The following is a 19,805-nucleotide window of genomic DNA, read 5'->3' as shown; positions in this document are numbered from 1 at the left end:
GCTATTACGAAAAATACCGTTTAAGCTGGATCGTTTCCAGAAGCACAAACAAACATTTCAACAGAAACCACGTGGGCATACATCCATGTGTAGAATCATTTCAGTATTTTTCAATCGCGTAGGCTGCGACATAGTATCTACGAATGTCACAAATTTTCTAGTTCACATCAATGTGACATCATACATACCCACATTCCATGTTGGAGGACAGAACGGTAACTGTAACTGTACGCCCCAATTGCGGGTACTGCTGTCACCTCTAAGAATGCTGGACGATCTGTTCTTAAACCAGTATTGGAAGATCGGTCAATCGTTAGAAAATGCAGTTCGCCGAAAATTGATTTTCTCTGTATCCATGGAAGATACCATGCTTCGGAAAAATGATTGATTGATTGATTTGCAACGGAATCGCAAAAACGGTATTTTCTTTTTGGTTGCAAAGGGAAGGAGACAATCTTGGCTTGATGCTATTCGTGCTATTAGTACACAACGATTAAAAACTTTGATGAAATTGCTAATATATCTGTGTGTTTATACCTGTGCCCAGCTGACCCAGGAATGTGTCAAACTCATGCCGTGTTGCAAAGGATTATTTTTCATGTGCGTAAAAAAGACCCAATGTCAACTTTGGCCCCAAAGTACTCTATTACTAAAAGCCCTTTAATCTTGCTTCCTCTCTATGAGTTGAAGATTTTGTTACGCTGTAACTTTTACACTTCACTGCACTTTGCATTAGAAGGAGCTCGAGCTCAGCTTCAACATGCGACAGTGCGCTGTAAACCGTTTACTACCTTCGAAGGCGAATGAGACGAGAAGTTGGAAATATAACCTTGATGATGATGCATGACCGCTCCACAACGCGACCTCACGCTTTCATCGGACATTGAAACTCACGTTTGAAATCAGTTTATCTTCAGCCCTAGCCCTTGCACGTGCTAAGTGTCATCTTATTACGTACGCTATCTGCTCTCTGTGAAATAGTTCAATCTTCAAAATGATCGAGTTCATCGTTGGGGTTTATCGATTGGTGATCGGTACGATAATATACTATTTGCATAATCGATTCATCAGAATCTGGACCAGTTCTCCCAGACCGACTGTGCACGTACGACAAGGAAAATTGCGAGGTATATCGACAAGTCTTCCGAATGGAACAGAATATCACTATTTCAAAGGAATTCCGTATGCCAAGGCTCCAGTAGGTGAACTCAGATTCAAACCACCTGTGCCGTTAGAGAAATTTGATACTCCTACCGTTGATTGTGCAGTTGATAGAGATGAGTTCATTCAACCCAACATGTTCATTCCATTCATAATAAGAGGATCGGAAAAACAACTTCATCTGAATGTGTACACCTCACAACTACCGGAACTTCTTGGATGGAATCCTTTCCTTCCGGTGATGATCTATATTCATGGTGGGGGCTACGTTCACGGATCTGATTGGACGTTTTTGCACGATCCGAAACATTTCGTGCAGGAAGGCGTTGTTGTTGTGGTGATCAGCTATCGTCTTGGGCCGTTTGGATTTCTGAGCCTTCCCAGTATGGGAATTGCGGGCAACGCTGGACTGAAAGATCAGGTCGAAAATTTTTCGCACTCTCGTTCAATTTACCGTCGATATGTGTCAATTACAGGCGATGGCTTTCAGATGGGTGAAGGAGAACATAAATCAATTTGGAGGTGATCCTGAGAATGTAACTATTTTTGGTGAGAGTGCAGGCAGTTGGTCAACATACTTGCATTATCTTTCTGCAAATTCCAGGTATTACGCGAGTTGCTGTTTTCAGATCCCGGTAGATGTTGATCATTTGAATATTTCAGAGCATACTTCAAAAGAGCCATCTGCCAGAGTGGAGTTGTGTGCACGGATTCCTTCTTCCAAGTAGAGCCGGAGGAAAAGGCTAGAAAGCTGGCCAAAATTTTAGGATACAAAGGATGCTCAGATCTCGGAGTTTATGGTAAGTTTGCATGCGCTTATGATTAATTTCATTACTCGAGATTGTAATAATTTGAGCAGAATATGTCGTGCTTTGGTAGTTCAGGGACATTGTTACTGACATGAAATGGTAGTTCAATTCATGTTTCCAGTTGGTAGAAAATTCTCATACTTTTTCATAATGATTTATCGTTTATGGGTTTCAGCCGACAGGAAGTATTAACAACTACCGAAAAACTGAACATATCATATACTTTGCCATTTGATTGAATAGACAAATCCAAGTGATGTTTTCAAAAAAGTTACACGTCTTCTTGGTGAGAATCGAACTCATTCGATGTGTTCGATTCTCACCGATTAGATATGTATTTTTTTTCGCAAAATTCACTTCAATTTTTTTAATTAAATCATAATTAAAATTGCAAGGTTTATGTAATGTTTAGTTTTTCGGTAGTTGAAAAACTTTCAGTTGGACAAGTATTTGTATTAGTATTTACAACAATCGGCCGAAATCAGATTATATGACTAATTTTCTTTAGATATTCAAATATATTAATTTATCTTTGATTTTGACTTGTCGTTCTTAGATAGTTGTTACTAAATTGCGGCCCCTGAAATGGTTTTGTGCGGCCCGCTGAAGAATTTTGAATATTAATGTCATGTGACCCGTTCATCTTAGAACTCTTCGTTTTTGCAACAAATTATTGAAATCTTGGTCAATTTGTCTACTGGTCAAAATGTGCAGTATTTTATTACAGGAACATAAATTTCTCAAAATTAGTTCAAGACCGTTAGCTTCTTCAAATCTCATTAATTTTATAAAGTGGGAACCTTGTACATTCAATATATTTTCAATCTATCTATATAAATAAAAATGGAATGGTGTTTGTATTTCACGAAATGGCATCCAAACGGATCAACGGATTTGAATGATTATAATTCCGCTTTGTTCGTCAAGTGTTCCGACGTGTTTGTGTGTATAAAAATCCCAAGATATTCACCGGAAAAGTCGGAAAAACGAGCATGAACGGAACTGTCATATTGTATGGGAGGTTCCATGACATGTTTCAACAGCCTACTTGATGGCAAGACGAAGTTTGCCGGGACCACTAGTTTATCAATAAAATTTCAATCGATTTTCTTTACATCGTGCAAGTAATATTATAAAATATTGTGATAATAAAAAAACCCCGGAATAAATAAATTTTATTCAAATGAGGCACAACGTTTAGAAGGGCCGATTATTGGATATTGTCAAAATCATTGTTTATTAGAAAATTGCTGAAGAATTCGACAATTTATATTTTTTATTTAAAAAACGCTTGTTCTTCGAAAGCATCATCAATCAGAAGCCTGCTAAAAAACATTGAGTTATTTTTGAAGCAACAATTTTCCAGATACCGTTTTGACTCATATTCCGAATACTTAATGCCAACAGCGACTTCAAACGCAACTGGTGGGCTCAAATTTACAGATATTTGTAAAAAAATTAATTTCTTGGCATAGTTTACTTGTTGGGTTTGCCGATAAAAATGTTTTATTTTTCAAACTGTTTTAGCATTGTTTTACGTAATAAAATAGAACAACGTTTTGATTCAAATGCCGAATACTGTTTTCATTTTGTCTCTTATTTCGAATACCTTGATTCAAACACGTGTTGTTCGGTGTTTGAATCAAGGTATTCGAAATACCTTGAATCGGATTTGAATAAATAATTTTGAAAATATATTAATCTGATCTAGTTCAACTGACCTCGACAACTCCCAAAGTATAAACAAAATTCAAAGGCATTAAAAATAAATATCAGTTGACTGCCATTTCCTACAAAATTGGTGACATATTTCAGCGAAAGATTTAAAGCGAGTCGCCAAACAAAAACAAAGTGTTCGGAATATGAGTCTATTCGGAATTTGAGACATAACGGTATCTTTAAATCTTTTTCAGCGTTTTTTAAAGAGAAAACATTTTAATTTTAAATGGAATTGATATGAGTGAAATTTTTAGGTTTACAGTTCGTCCTGACGGAAGTACTAATATAGTATTAACATGAAAAAAAAAACTTTGTCTTCAGAGATTTACTTATTTAGTCCCAAGTCGTATTTCAAGCAGAATAGAAAAAAAAAATAAAAAATAAATAATGCTTCATTTAGAGAAGAGGACAGAAGAGAATACAGTGACAATTATCAAAATTGGGAACAATGCTGTAATAAAATCGAATTTATTATCGATGAATTATTTTTATTATGTGTTATTCTGGGATTACCCGACCAGTGGATTAGGCGCCGTCCAAAAATTATGTAACGCTCTAGGGGGATGGGTGAGAAGACTCAGACGTTACGGATCATACAAAAATATGAAATTTTTTATACAAAAAGCGTCCAAGATTTCCAATTTTAGCGTTACGTAATAAACGTACGCTGCCTTACAACAAAATTGAAGCATAATTATATCAAGATTGGTTACAATCTGAGAGAGAGAGGAGACAGCTCACTGACAGCTGACATGTTTTCTAGCCTTCTTTGGCTTCTTTTTTCAATTCGTTGGTAGTGCACAACGGTCAAATGTGCTTATTTTGGTCAAAATCATATTTACTTCATGTTTTTCACTATGAAAAAGGATATGAATACAAAAAATCAATAGCAATTAGACAACAAACAACTATATTTAGTTATTCTATTTTTTAAAATGTGAAATCATCGAAAAACAAATAGAAATATGACGCTTTTTCACATTCTGCCCTCCGAATGTGTTGGTTTTCCAGTGACAGTTGGTGACAGGTTCCCTTGACTTATGGGAGCTCGCAATCTATGCCAGCTGCACACTCAATCTCGATTTGCTTGTTCGGTAATTTTTAATACTGGGTACGAAATGTAAATCATAAAAAATACCGAACTTTCAGCTTTTTGATTGAAAACTTCTGAGGTTCAGTAATATTTTTTACATTTTACTGAACTACGGTAGCTGTCAGACCCAATTTTGCAACATTACCGAACAGGCCGAAAAGTCAGTAAAAACAATTACCGACTATTCAGTAGTTGATGTTTTTTACTGACTTGTCGTTAAAATCAAATCAAAACAAACTGATGCGCATGCGCGAAAGTGTCAAATGAGAATCTCCTGCTGTAAAATCGTCCGGCGCCGGGAGACACGGCTAAGGCAACCAAACTTTTCCTGCACCTATTTTGCGCTTTCTCGTGGTAAGTAGTCGAAATTTAGTGAGAAACTCAACCATTTTAAGCAATCAAAAAGGCTCAGGACTGCTTACGTTGGTAAATTCGGTAGATTTCCATACAAGAGGTAAAGTCATTTGCATCATTGAGTTTGCCTCTTGTATGCAAACCAACCAAATAATGATTTTGTCACACATTTTTCGATTACTTTTACTGAGATATGAGCATACCGTAGATGTTTATTCGTACGAAAAATGCATGTCGATGTCCATGTTCATGTCGATTGGGTTTTAATTTGTATTGTTTTTTGAAAAAAAAACAGTATCCGGAAAAGCAAAGCCTGGAGCATGGAAAACTGGAAAGCCAGTAAAAACGCTCTACAATTTTACTGAATAAGTCAGTAATTTCCATCAATCAAAACATATTTTGATTTACTGGGTTTTTTCGGTAATCGTAAAAGTTACCGAAAAAACCGTAGTTCCAAAACCCAGTAAAATTTTACTGGGGTCGGTAATCTGAATTGGCTGTGTGTCTACTTAATCTCAGGTTACAATTAACATATTTTGTTTCATGTTTGTTAGAAGCATTCTAAGTTGATGGGAGAAATTATTATATCATTAAAGCAAAATCAGTTATAGGAACAAAGGCTGTTAGAAATTTGTTTAAATTTAAAACATAATTAAAACACAATTTGTTATAACATGTTTGAGAGCAATTGCTTATAACTAATTTTGTTATAATTCAGTTATGGAAAATAACAAAATGAATTACATTGTTATTTGATTTGAAACATAATGAGCTAAATTATTGTTTAAATTGTAACATATTTTGTGACAGCTCTGTTAGGTGTAGAGGAAATCGTGAAAAAAACTGTAATTTCAATTACTAACCAGCCAAAATTATAACATATTTTGTTTGACAAAACGCGCTAACTGAGTAACAAAATATGTTACAACTCTGTTGTAATCCACTGATCAGGTGCCTATCAAAATATTCAGAGTAAGACGTTTTTTCATAAAACGATCAAAAATAATAAAATTTATACCTGAAAATCCGGTTAAAGCTTTTCCGGTTTAGCTTTTTTTCATACAAAAATAGTTTCTTTAGTAATCTTAACCAATTTTTGATTCCCATATAAAATTAAAGTAGAAAGCGTTTTTAAAATAGTTAAAAAAGCTAAACCAGAGAAGTTTTAACCGGGTTCTTAGGTATAAATTTTATTCTTTACGGGCGTTTTATGAAAAAGCGTTTTTCTCTCAAAATTTAAATTGATACTCGATCAGTGGATTACAATAGACCTACTTATTTGGCTTTACATCAATTATCTTGATAAAGCCTCGCCAATAATAATTCGCCAATTCACTCGGTTCATGGCCGCTTCTCTCCATCCTCGACTGTGACCCACGCACACTGTAGCCATCGCTGAAAAAACGTGATCGAAATTGTTTTGACCTTGAAAACATGATTTTAGTACTATAGTGTCTTCGGGAAAGTTTTTCCATAAAATAATCGCTATTTTACGAAAGTGTCAATTTGATGATTAATCCACTTATAAGTGAGAACGAAATTTTATTTTTCGTATTTATGAATTTAAAAATAAACTTTTTTCGAGAAATTTGTAGGTAATATTAGAAGAAACAACTTCGCTGAAGACACCGTATGCATATTTTTTGATTTTCATGTACATTTGTGGAGTTTTTTGTGGAACACCCTTAAAAATCACTTTTTTCATCATAACTTGGTTGGATGATTTTGTACAATTTTCAATTGTTCTAGTGTTATTTGTTACTTGCAAAAACGCATAACTTTCTCCAAAAGAGCATATTTTTATCTCTCATACTTTTCGAGTTATTGAAGGTTTTATATAAAATTTCGCACCTTTTTGACACTAAAAATCATTAGGTTGCGCACATTTCCGCAGTCTGAAACATGCTCATTCAATGGTTTGAAAGTAATACTATGAAATGCAAAGAAAGCCACTTTTAGCCTGACGGTCAAAAGAAAGTCTGAAGAAATGTTTACTTACATGCAGATATAGGGGCCTATTTTGTAAATCGAGCAGATTTATGTGACTCGTCTGTATTCATTGTCGATCAAAGCAAGCATGCATATTTCAGATGTCATACGTCGACTCCCATAGTAATCCAGTCACATAGAGTGACAACTGTCGAAAAACTCGAGTGACAGAGCTGAGTCGAGCAAATTTTTCGGTCGACAGTGACTCCAGTCGAGTCATTTTGATCGACTCGACTTATAAAATAGACCCCATAATTTACACTTATTCACTACCCCCTATATTGGCTTAACTTGAATATCTGGCATCACTGTATCGAATTTTATGCAATCAAATCAACAATGACATCAATCAACAACAGATCGGAATAATCGGTTCAGACAGGTTTACCACAGACAAACAGACAAAATATCATACACTCTTTTCATCGTTCACTTTTCTAACGTTAGTTCCATATATGAAGTAGATGGTCAATTAGGGATTCCGGCTCCGACTACTTTTGCTGAATACCGATTCAACGGTACTACATCGATCAGTATCGGTAGGGTTTACGGACAAAAGGTCGAAAGACAAAAAGTCGAAAGGACAAAAGGTCGAAAATGATTTGCTTGGTGGGAAATTTTTCCTTCTTTGAAAAAAGATTTTCGACCTTTTGTCCCTTCTTTTTTGTGCTTCGATCTTTTGTCCTTTCGCCTTTTTGTCTTTCGACCTTTTGTCATAGATTCATCGGTAGTACTAGTAAAATACCGATAATGAATTTTTTTCCCACTAAACCAATAAAAAAAGTTATATTTTTTGTTTGTTCATAAGAAATCCCTATATTTTAGTTTTATTCACAATTATAACATTTATGCATTTTACAATAAATAGTTGATAATTTGTGGAGAATGAAAAATAAAATACATTTGTTTAGAATATTAGTAATAGTTATCGGAAATATTTACCCTCGTGTCATGTGATTTGCCATCACCAGAACCGCTTGATTGATGATACGATTGGCGATGGTTATTTATCAGCACATACAAAATAAAACAGCGGAATTACTGAAATCTTAAGATGATCATATTAAAGATCATGTAACAAAATTTGTTCATACATTTTTCTATGATAACATTTTGTTGAATTTGTTCATTTGTGGTGATCGAACCCATGTATAAAAGGGACCTTTAATAAATTACAACCTGCTTACACTGCTCATCTACACTTATTTGTCCCATTTTCTATGTAAACCTTATGAGCTGCGAGTCAAATATGCGTAGAACGGCAGTACACGAAGGCGATTGTGGATTGTTTCTTCATAATTGTGTAAATATGTTTTAATGCGAGAAAATCGGTAAGTATGCATTTCAAACTGAGGGATTCCACGGAGGCATGCAAGTCGATTCTGATCGACCATTTCAAAAATATCTGAAACTTTGCACAGTTTTTCAGTTTCATCTAAATCGTCATTTTCCGATATCAAATCTTCAAGTTGAGTCACGACTAACTTTTCAAAAGGGTGTATGTGAAAATGGTTCAAAAATATTCAAAAAGCTGCACAGCAAAAACGGTTCGTTCGATTGTTAGACAACTAAAGAAACAAAGTTAGACAACTAAATAAAACTACAAATGAACTTTAACACTTCACTTTTTGCAAAAAAAAAATAAAATACTAAAATCACTAAGGTGAGCAAATACCTTTAAACTCTAATATGTGTTGCTTATCTTGACAGATAGGCCTATTTCGTCTGCGACTTACAGACTTCTTCAGTGTCGAGTGCTCGACTAAATAAAGATTACAAAAAAAATACACACAGTAAAAAAAAATTTTTTTTTTGCCTTAAAAAACATCATTTTTGTCACAAAAACTCAAATATCTCAAAACCCTATCGGAATACCAACGTCATTTTTTGAGGGAAAACGGTCCATTATATTAACTATCTACCATAAAAATTTGGTGATGGTAAGCCAATAAACAAAAAAGTAATGACATTTCAAATATTTCACAAATTTGACACTCAGTGAAATTTTTTTTTTTTCATTGTTAATTTTTTTTAGGACCGCAGTTTGTTGCTGAATTTTTTGTTAAGGGTACCACATGAGGTTAACAAGTTGTTTTCATGATATTTTATTTAATTATTCATAACTATTATAGCATCTATTAGAAAGTTAGACGCGATCCAGTGTTGTGATCTAAAGTCTTGATAGTGTCATATTTTTTATTGTACGTAACTGAAGAAAAATTCTCTCAATAGTGTTGAAACCTTTTGATAAAAGAAACCTATAAGAAATCTAATATTGAAGACAAAAGCTACAAAAAAAGTTTTCTATACAGGTATACGACTAGTTTACCTGCAAAAAGTTTACCTCGTAGAGAACAAGGCGGGTCTGTACCCAGGTGATCTAGTATACGTAAAGCATGTCGGTTTTCTCGGCGCTGGTTTTCTCCACAAAGTTAAAATCTGATTACACCTGGGTATAGACCCGCCTTGGTAGAGAATAGACTTTGTTAATCATATTTGGGAGAAAGCGAGTAACTTCAACAACATCAAAAACATGATAGGTACATACCATGAACATACTCACGAAAAAGCTAAAAATATACTACCACTATGGTTATAAAAGATTTAATTGTAAAATTTTTCTTCAGTCAAGCAAACGACACCAAACTAGCCAGTAAAAACTTAAAAGTGATTTTGTTTATTAAAATCTAACGAGCAACATGAGTAGACGCTTTCTCAACTGTTGCAGGCCGTTTGCAGAAAAAAAGTGTTCGAAAGAGCTACGAAATCTTACCGAAAGCACCATAGATAAACTGAAAGCGGCTGGTTATGCTCCAATGTCTACATTGAATACAAATTTACGCATTTGTACGTCCTGCCGTTTAAACGTTGACAAACGGGCAATCTGTACATCATCGGTGGAGTAAGATTTTAAATTTTCGTAACATTGTAGAATATTATTTGAACAATGTACAGGAAACCGATTACGATTTTACAAATAAATAAAAAATATATAGCATAAACAAGGTGTCCACTTTATAAAATGAATATTATCCTTATTAACTGAGAGCTTTCTTTGCCAATTGACCATATTTGCTTATGGTATCGTGAGGTTGAAGATGCTGTATTCCCTGGGAGATTTAGAAACTGGTGGTGGAATAGTTATGCGTCCGAGATGAGCCAGCCTCGGGCTGCAAATCTCGTTAATAAAGATAATAATAATAATAGTTATGCGTTTACCGCTACGGCTATCTGGGTCCAACAAAAACGAAGCTTAGGTAAACTAAAAAAACATCCAGAAGTTTATTAGGCTTAGAAAGTTTTGTAGGGAAGTACGCAGACTTAAGATTTTCATCCAAGGTGTTTTTTATGTTTCAACTGGATAGATGAAATCAAAAGTTCTAGAAATATATGAAATTCATGAAAATTTCGACATATATGCTTCACGTTATTTTGTTCTCTTCGAAATTTCTTTGAAGAACCTATAAATATCATCTCTGTGCAGTTTTGATAGACTCACACTCAAATCTCAATCAATACACTCTCCCGTGAGAGCACTCATTAGAGATCTGCTCCGCAAAACTCACGCTTGAGATTTTGATGCCAAATCACTCAATCAACTCAAACCGTAAAAAAATATTCAGTCAAAAACCCGTCCAAAACTCGTCAAACCTGATTGTTGTTGTTTACGTTAGAAAGGATTACTATAGTTTTACCAGACTTACAAGAAATTATCAGGTGGATCAGGTTGCGAGAAGTTCGAAAACAACAACAACTGAGGAATTACTAGATGCACCGACAACAACTGAGGAGTTACCAGAAGTACCAAGTGCAGATAGTCTTGCCACGGTACCATCAGCGACATCTGTTTCAACAAATCAATCAGAAGATGAGTGCATCCAGAAGGTCAACATCGAACGCTTCAACGAAGGGATAGCTGGAATAAAAGTGACTCCGATTAAATGGACGAAGATGGGTTACGTCAATTATCCCGAGAAAAAATACCGTGAAATCAACGAAGCTGTACGAAGAAACCTCTTCAAATTAGGACCTGAGGATGTGGAAAATGCAGACTACGATGAGGTAATTATGAATATGAAGGAAATGTTCTCGAATCTAGCCACGACAAGGAAAGAAAAAATATTGATTTTGTCGATGCTGCCAAGCTCGTGGTCTATTCAAGACGCCATTGATGAGTTCAAAACCAATAGAAATACAGCAAAAGAGGCAAAACAATTCAAAAATAACTGTCTTGCAACCAAAAATGCTAGGTCGAGTACTTCATTAACAGATGAGACAAAAGAAAAAATAATTCAATATTTTGAAGACGATGAAGTAAGTAGAGCTATGCCTGGCCAAAAAGATTATGTATCTGTAAAAAAAGATGGAAAGCGTCAAGCAATCCAAAAACGATTAATGATGACTACTTTGAAAGAGGCGTATACACGCTTCAAGGAAATTAACGAAAATATTAAGGTAGGTTTTTCCTCATTTGCAAGCCTTCGTTCAAGGCAATGCAAGCTTCTATCCAATTCAGCAACACATAATGTTTGTGTGTGCACAACACACGAAAATATTAACCTAATCTTACATAGTTTGAAAAGAATCAATTTATCAAAGGATATTAAAATGTTAACTGGTAGTCTTTTGTGTGAAAATACAACATCAAATTGCTATCTACGGTCTTGTTCGGATTGTCCAGATTCTTCATCATTGGAAAATACTTTATTCGCTGAGTTTGAAGAAAATTATATTGATCAGTTATCATTTGAGCAATGGGTGACCACGGATAGGTGTGACCTAGAAACTATTGTAAAACCTGTAGATGAGTTTGTGTCATTTTTTTGCTTGAAATTAGAAAGTTTATTTCCTCACGACTTTATGAAAACAGAGCAATCCCGCTTTTCAAAAAATACGAAAAATACATTACAAGATGGTGAATTTTTAGTCATTTGTGATTTTTCTGAAAACTATAGCTCTTGCAATACGATGAAGTACAGTCCCATCACTGGAACGTACAACAAGCTACAATTCATCCATTCGTTATTTATTTCAATGGAAGTACGCAAATTGAACATTTTAGTTTTATTGTAATTTCCGAAGATTTAAGACACGACTCAGTATCTGTAAATTTGTTCATTGCCAAAATGATTAACTTTTTACGCGTTGATAAGGATAAAGAAATCAGAAAGATATATTTCATGTCTGATGGAGCAGCATCGCAGTACAAAAACCGTAAGAATTTTTCGAGCCTATGTCAATTTAAATCAAAGTACGGAATTGATGCAGAATGGCATTTCTTTGCTACGTCACATGGCAAAAGTCCTTGTGATGCTATTGGAGGAACCATAAAGCGCATGGCCACAAGAGCAAGTTTAGTCAAAGAACGTGAGCATCCAATTAAAACTGCAAAAGAACTATTTGATTGGGCGAATCGCAGAAAAGAAGAAGATTTAACAAAATTATCATTTTGTTTTACTACTACTGAAGAGTACGAATTAACGGCATCAGAGCTCAGCGAGCAATATAATAACGCGAAAACTATCCAAGGAACCCAAAAATTTCACCCTTTCATTCCATTGTCAGAAAATAAAATTAAAGCAAAACTATACTCGAACTGTACTGATAATGATGCAAAAGTGTTCGATATTGTAAAAAAATGAATAACAATAAATAAATAAATAAGTGTTAATAAAATGTTTTCATGATCTCATAACGCATACCCAAATCCAAAACTTTTAAAGTTTATATATAACATTTAGAAACTCATCGATCATACTCTAAAAAAAAATATTCTGGTGAAAAAAAATTTTATTTTCGTGTAATCTGTTAATTCATTTTAATTTATACATATATACATATACATATAATATTTATACATATACATAATATTTATACATATAATATACATAATACTAATGAATACATGAAAACGACTTGTTTAATTCACGCAAGGCCCTTAACAATTAAATCAGCAAAAAACTGCGGTTCCCGTAATAATTCACACCGAAAAAAAAATTTTTTTTTTCTACTAAATGTGAAAATTGTGACATGTTTGAAATGTCATAACTTTTTTGGTAGATAGCTAATATAATGGACCGTTTTCCCTCAAAAAATTACGTTGGTATTCCGATAGGGTTTTGAGATATTTGAGTTTTTGTGTCAAAAATTATGTTTTTTAATGCAAAAAAAAATTTTTTACTGTGTGTATTTTTTTTTGGAATCTTTATTTAGTTGTCTAACTTTGTTTCTTTAGTTGTCTAACAATCGAACGAACCGTTTTTGCTGTGCAGCTTTTTGAATTTTTTTGAACCATTTTCACATACACCCTTTTGAAAAGTTAGCCGTGACTCAACTTGAAGATTTGATATCGGAAAATGACGATTTAGATGGAACTGGAAAACTGTGCAAAGTTTCAGCTCAATAGAAAAAAATGAATTAAAAAATTTACCAAATGTTGGTGCTGTTGCTTGGAATCACTCAACTGTTTAATTGCTTTTAGGTTTATATGAGTGGCACCCAATATCAGCATCCGTACTAGCTTTGGCTGAGTTTAAATTGATATTTCGAATATTTAAGTTGTCATTACGATTGATCGATATTTTGAATCGATGTTTGGAGCATCTATAATCGAATGAATTGATTTTCTTAATTCGAGTTTTTGATTCGATTCATTTTGTAGAAATTGATAAATATGTCTTAATGAATTGATGGGATTTTTAATTTTTAATTAGTGAATTTGTTGTATCGAATATGAAAACTGATTTTATTGAAAGATGTTGGTGTCGACTGCTAATTCATTTGATCCCATCCCAAACTTCATAAATTTCAATTCAAATATATAGATGCAAAGAATTCGATTAAATCAATAAATAGATTCGACAGTTCAAATGTAAATCGATTCAGTAACATCGATGCTATGGAGAAATTTGCTCAACACTTTGTACACTGAATCCTTATACGAAGAAGTGAGGTAATTTCTTTCTTGGTCTCTATTGGACAGTTGACCGAAGAGGCTCAAGAGGATGTAACAAGGATATTAAGGATTGCAGGGAGGATCTCCTGAATTGATACTGACTAAGAATTATTACACTGTTTGTTGGCGACATCAAATCCTGTGATTACATGTATTAGAGCATTCCCGAGAAAAAAGTGTTTCCATATCAGGATAGGAAAATCTTTTGGTTAAAAAAAATAACAAATAAACCAGTGATAGCGAAGCTAAAAATAATAATGATAATCTTAAACATTAATATTTACTGATTTATGGATTTCATATGAATTTTAAAGGAAAAAAATAAATGTTTCATAGTTATATAATACATTTTAGTTTTTGATGGGAGCTCCGAAAAATTCTCAAGAAAGGACTAAGACTTCCTGCAGAAAAAATAGCAATAAGTGTTTTTTCTGCAAAAAATAAACAGCTAACGTTGGAAAGGTGAACGACGAAAAGTGTGTTGGATATGTTGTCTGTTTGTCTGTGATAAACTTGTCTGAACAGATTATTCCGACCTTTTGTTGATTGATTATATTGTTGACTTTATTGCATAAAATTTGATACAGTGATGCCAGATATTCAAGTTAAGCCAATATATGGTGTAGTGAATAAGTGTAAATTATATCTGCATGTAAGTAAACATTTCTTCAGACTTTCTTTTGACCGCCAGGCTAAAGCAGGCTAAAAGCGGCTTTCTCTGCATTTCATAGTATTAGTTTCAAACCACTGGATGAACATGTTTCAGACTGCGGAAATGTGCGCGACCAAATGATTTTTAGTGTCAAAAAGGTGCAAAATTTTAAATAAAATCTTCAATAACTCGAAAAGTATGAGAGATAAAAACATGCTCTTTTGGAGAAAGTTATGCGTTTTTGCAAGTAACAAATAGCACTAGAACAATTGAAAATTGTACAAAATCATCCAACCAAGTTATGATGAAAAAAGTGATTTTTAGGGGCGTTCCACAAAAAAATCCACAAATGTACATGAAAATCAAAAAATATGCATACGGTGTCTTCAGCAAAGTTGTTTCTTCTAATATTACCTACAACTTTCCCGAAAAAAGTTTATTTTTAAATTCATAAATACGAAAAATAAAATTTCGTTCTCACTTTTAGGTGGATTAATCACGAAATTGACACTTTCATAAAATAGCGATTATTTTATGGAAAAACTTTCCCGAAGACACTACAGAACTAAAATCATGTTTTCAAGGTCAAAACAATTTCGATCACGTTTTTTCAGCGACGGCTACAGTGTGCCACGCTCTCCAGGTCCTGGTACACCTGGTCAATCCATCTAGCTCGCTGCGCCCCACGCCTTCTTGTTCCGACCAGATTCGTAGCGAACACCATCTTTACAGGGTTGTTGTCTGGCATTCTTGCAACATGCCCTGCCCAGCGTATCCTTCCAGCCTTAGCTATCTTCACGATACTGGGTTCGCCGTAGAGTTGAGCGAGCTCGTGGTTCGTCCTTCGCCGCCACACGCCGTTCTCCTGTACGCCGCCGAAGATCGTCCTTAGCACTCGGCGTTCGAAAACCCCAAGAGCTTGCAAGTCCTCCTCGATTACAATAAAATTGTAACAGATTTTGTTTTTTACTCTTTTAAATCATCAAATTAAATGGTGTATCTTCAAATTTGGCCATAATGAATAAATAACTCGAGTGACTTAGTGTCAGAGAATGGTGAAATATTATTGATTTTTCTTAAGCTCTACATTTAGTAGAAGAGTGAAAGATACCAACATACAATTTGTTCATAAAAATGAGGATTTTTGTCATGCAAAAATTAATGCTTAACTGTGATAAACAGTTTTTGGAAAAACTATTTAGTTTTCAGCCAAAGCATATCGTAAGATTTTAAATTTTCGTAACATTGTAGAATATTATTTGAACAATGTACAGGAAACCGATTACGATTTTACAAATAAATAAAAAATATATAGCATAAACAAGGTGTCCACTTTATAAAATGAATATTATCCTAATTAACTGAGAGCTTTCTTTGCCAATTGACCATATTTGCTTATGGTATCGTGAGGTTGAAGATGCTGTATTCCCTGGGAGATTTAGAAAATTTCCAACTCGAAAAGATCCTCGACTGGTGGTGGAATAGTTATGCGTCCGAGATGAGCCAGCCTCGGGCTGCAAATCTCGTTAATAAAGATATTAATAATAATAGTTATGCGTTTACCGCTACGGCTATCTGGGTCCAACAAAAACGAAGCTTAGGTAAACTAAAAAAACATCCAGAAGTTTATTAGGCTTAGAAAGTTTTGTAGGGAAGTACGCAGACTTAAGATTTTCATCCAAGGTGTTTTTTTATGTTTCAACTGGATAGATGAAATCAAAAGTTCTAGAAATATATGAAATTCATGAAAATTTCGACATATATGCTTCACGTTATTTTGTTCTCTTCGAAATTTCTTTGAAGAACCTATAAATATCATCTCTGTGCAGTTTTGATAGACTCACACTCAAATCTCAATCAATACACTCTCCCGTGAGAGCACTCATTAGAGATCTGCTCCGCAAAACTCACGCTTGAGATTTTGATGCCAAATCACTCAATCAACTCAAACCGTAAAAAAATATTCAGTCAAAAACCCGTCCAAAACTCGTCAAACCTGATTGTTGTTGTTTACGTTAGAAAGGATTACTATAGTTTTACCAGACTTACAAGAAATTATTGCCGTGTGTAAGTAAACTGTGGAAATACGAGACAATGAGTCTAAAAGGTGAGCCAACTCATCCATGATTTTTTGACTGTTGAGTTGCGTGATTGACAACTTACGCATGAAAAATTTCAAACGTGAGTTATTGAGCAATTGAGTTTTTCACAACACTGTCTCTGTGTTTATAAAAAAAATATTTGCAATGCCATAAGAAACCGTTTAATCCTCGTTTTTTTTTGTGGCCCGCATCATTTTTCGAGTTGTTGTGGCCGGCCATATTAAATAGGCTGAAGACCACTATTATGCGGCTAGAGTTTTTCCTATTTTTTTAAGGACATATATCCATAAGTACCAAAATGGCATCTAATATGGCGCTTTACTTCCCCCTTCACTTTCTGCTACCTCCTCCCACGCTTCTCACAGTGTTTTCGAGAGCGATCATAAAAAATGATCAGGGTAGAAGTACCAATTATGGCTATAGTACCAACGATAGTGGGAACAAAAAGAGATTTTTCTTTTCGTTTCACTAGATTATAACGGTAAAAATTCACAGAAATGATAAGCCTATTAGTTTTTAATGGTAACTAAACCTTGATAAGAACATTCGTGCAATAAGCTTCGAAAAATTCACATGCGGAAGATGCTAATTTCATGGTAGAAAACTAATAACGGAATATGTTCCGGAATTTACCAAAAAAATGCTACCTATTTTTTAAAAGCTCAGCATTCCTCTAAAAAATAATTGATTCTGACAGACCTTATGCTGAGATATTTTACTGAAAGTTGTATAAGAAATTCTTCTGTTCGTTTAAATAGTTTTCCCAAAAATTTGATTACTAATTCTACCACGAAGTTCATCAAAAGCCCTTGAGAAATATTTCTAAAATACATTAAAAAAATTGCGTCAAAAATTCTCTCATGTTTTCCTTTTTTAGAAATTTGGCTTCAAGTCCCGGATTATTCAAGAATTGAAAAGATAATTGTTTTTGGAATGCCTCTTGCCTGCAAATCTTCGGAGGAAATTCGTTGAAAAACTCCAGGAAATTTTTGCTTCCAAAATAAGCATAGCGGTAAAGAAATCTGTAGAAAACCATGTAGCTAAATAACGGGGAAGGGAGTGAGGATTTATTAAGATGTTCATTTGACATTTGTATTGATCTTCCTTTAAAAAACTTCTTCAGAAATAATTTTACTATTTTTTGGCAGAATCCATATTTTTGGTTTGCATTTTTCAGCAATACGAGGGCGGAGTTTTAGGAGGCTTTTTGGCAGAATTCCATAAAACCAGAAGTCAAGGAAGAATAAGACAATTTTCAAAGAAGATTCTGATGGAACTTCTTGAGAAATTTGTTTAATTTGTAAATTCATTACAACTATCCTGTATTTTTCTAGGTTATAAATAATAACTTAATTTTGATTGTACCATTGCCTATCTATTGTTCTACCTGCTTCAACAATTTATTGTTTCTCCTTCCTTCCCATGACGATTTAAGGAACTTCGTACAAAAATCTTTCCATACTCCAAAAACCAACACTTCAAAGAATCTATAAAAAGGTAAATTATGATAGTTTAAAAAATACAGAATTCTTATACGTATGGATTGGATTTCTCAAAGCTCATCATTCCTCAACAAATTTTCAAAGTAATGCAAAGTTTTCCCTAAGATTTAAATTCATTAAAATATTACATTACGAATTTTACCACAATATATCTTCCGTAATGTTCTTAAAAAAAATACCGGCCATATTTTCACGTTAAATTTCTACAGTACTACAAAATAATCAATAATAGACCCTTTAAAATTTTGACCAAGCTGAGGGTCGTGGGTTCGAATCCCACTGGTCGAGGATCTTTTCGGGCTGGAAATTTTCTCGACTTCCCAGGGCATAGAGTATCTTCGTGCCTGCCACACGATATACACATGTATAAATGGTCATTGGCATAGTAAGCTCTCAGTGAATAACTGTGGAAGTGCTCATAAGAACACTAAGCTGAGAAGCAGGCTCTGTCCTAGTGGGGACGTAACGCCAGAAAGAAGAAGAAGAACCCTTTAAAAAGTTTGTTTGGAATTTCTAAAGTTAGAAAAACATAGTATCATGAAACTGTCGAGTTCATACAAAATATTATGTAAGATTTTAGTAACAAATACTTTCAGTTGAAATTCCATCCATTTAAACACTAATCATTTTCTGTTATAGAAGACGAAGGAAAAAGAGCAAGAATTTTTGTAGTAAATCCTGCATGGACAATTTTTCTCTGAAATACATTGTCAACAAATTTCAGAAATTCTACGATTCTACTTTAATTTTACGACAGGAATTTAGTAATTTTTTGCGAATTATTTTTAAGCTGCAAAAAAATACTTAAAAATTTCTTTCAATTTTTTTTGTATGTTTATTTTTAATGGAGTGATTCGTAGGAGGAGTTTGTAAAGCAATCACTGAAAAAATAATAATATGGATAGTGGGTACATTTTTAAATGTTACTTATAGAAGAATCCTGAAATTACCATTTGAAAAAAATGGAGTTATTTCTAGAGCCCGAAGAAATACTTGATGGAACTGTAACTTTGATGAAAACTGTCTTTGAAAAATCCCATTTGGTACAGAGAATGTAAAGAAAAAAATCTCTTTAAAATACTTTTCCAGAATCTCTGGTAAATTTTTCGGAAGAATCGTAGGGAAACAATAATATAATTCTTTAAGAAATTCCTGAACTAATTTGAGTATTTTCGCGGAAGAGTGAAAGAACAGTTGAACGTATTCCGCTAGGAACTTCCTAGGAATGTTAGAGTTGTTTAAACATTTCTTGACTAAGAATTTTTGAAAAAATAAAAAAAAATATTGAGGGGGTTTACTAAGTGATCTTGATTTTATTTTTGGTGAGACTCCTAGATTTTTTGTGCTATTTTTTTTAGAAATTCTAAGTTATTCCTAACAATCCTAAACAAATTATTAATGAACTGCTGGAGGATTCTTCAAACTTACAATTGGAATTTTTATGTAATACGTACGTAGAGAACTTTCCA

The 19,805-nt window shown here is 33.9% G+C and overlaps 1 protein-coding gene across 4 annotated transcripts in view; it reads left to right on the top strand.

Moving 5' to 3' along the window:
* The first annotated feature begins 463 nt into the window (after positions 1–463).
* Positions 464–19,805, top strand: part of LOC5574468 (esterase B1) — a 38,474-nt gene continuing 19,132 nt past the window's right edge. Inside the window, exons 1-4 of one of the 4 annotated variants that reach the window (XM_021843923.1) lie at positions 1,055–1,127; positions 1,193–1,582; positions 1,638–1,765; positions 1,825–1,961. In XM_021843923.1, the coding sequence (XP_021699615.1) occupies positions 1,298–1,582; positions 1,638–1,765; positions 1,825–1,961 (550 nt within the window). In that variant the 5' untranslated portion in view covers positions 1,055–1,127; positions 1,193–1,297. Of the gene's footprint in view, positions 1,583–1,637; positions 1,766–1,824; positions 1,962–19,805 lie in introns of all 4 variants that reach the window. The other 3 variants (XM_021843924.1, XM_021843922.1, XM_001655078.3) reach the window with 3 other exon arrangements.

Source organism: Aedes aegypti, chromosome 2, assembly GCF_002204515.2.
Source record: "Aedes aegypti strain LVP_AGWG chromosome 2, AaegL5.0 Primary Assembly, whole genome shotgun sequence".
Classification (NCBI taxonomy): domain Eukaryota; kingdom Metazoa; phylum Arthropoda; class Insecta; order Diptera; family Culicidae; genus Aedes; species Aedes aegypti.
The sequence above is the reverse complement of the archived record's forward strand: the minus strand, read 5'-3'. Positions and strand labels throughout refer to the sequence as shown.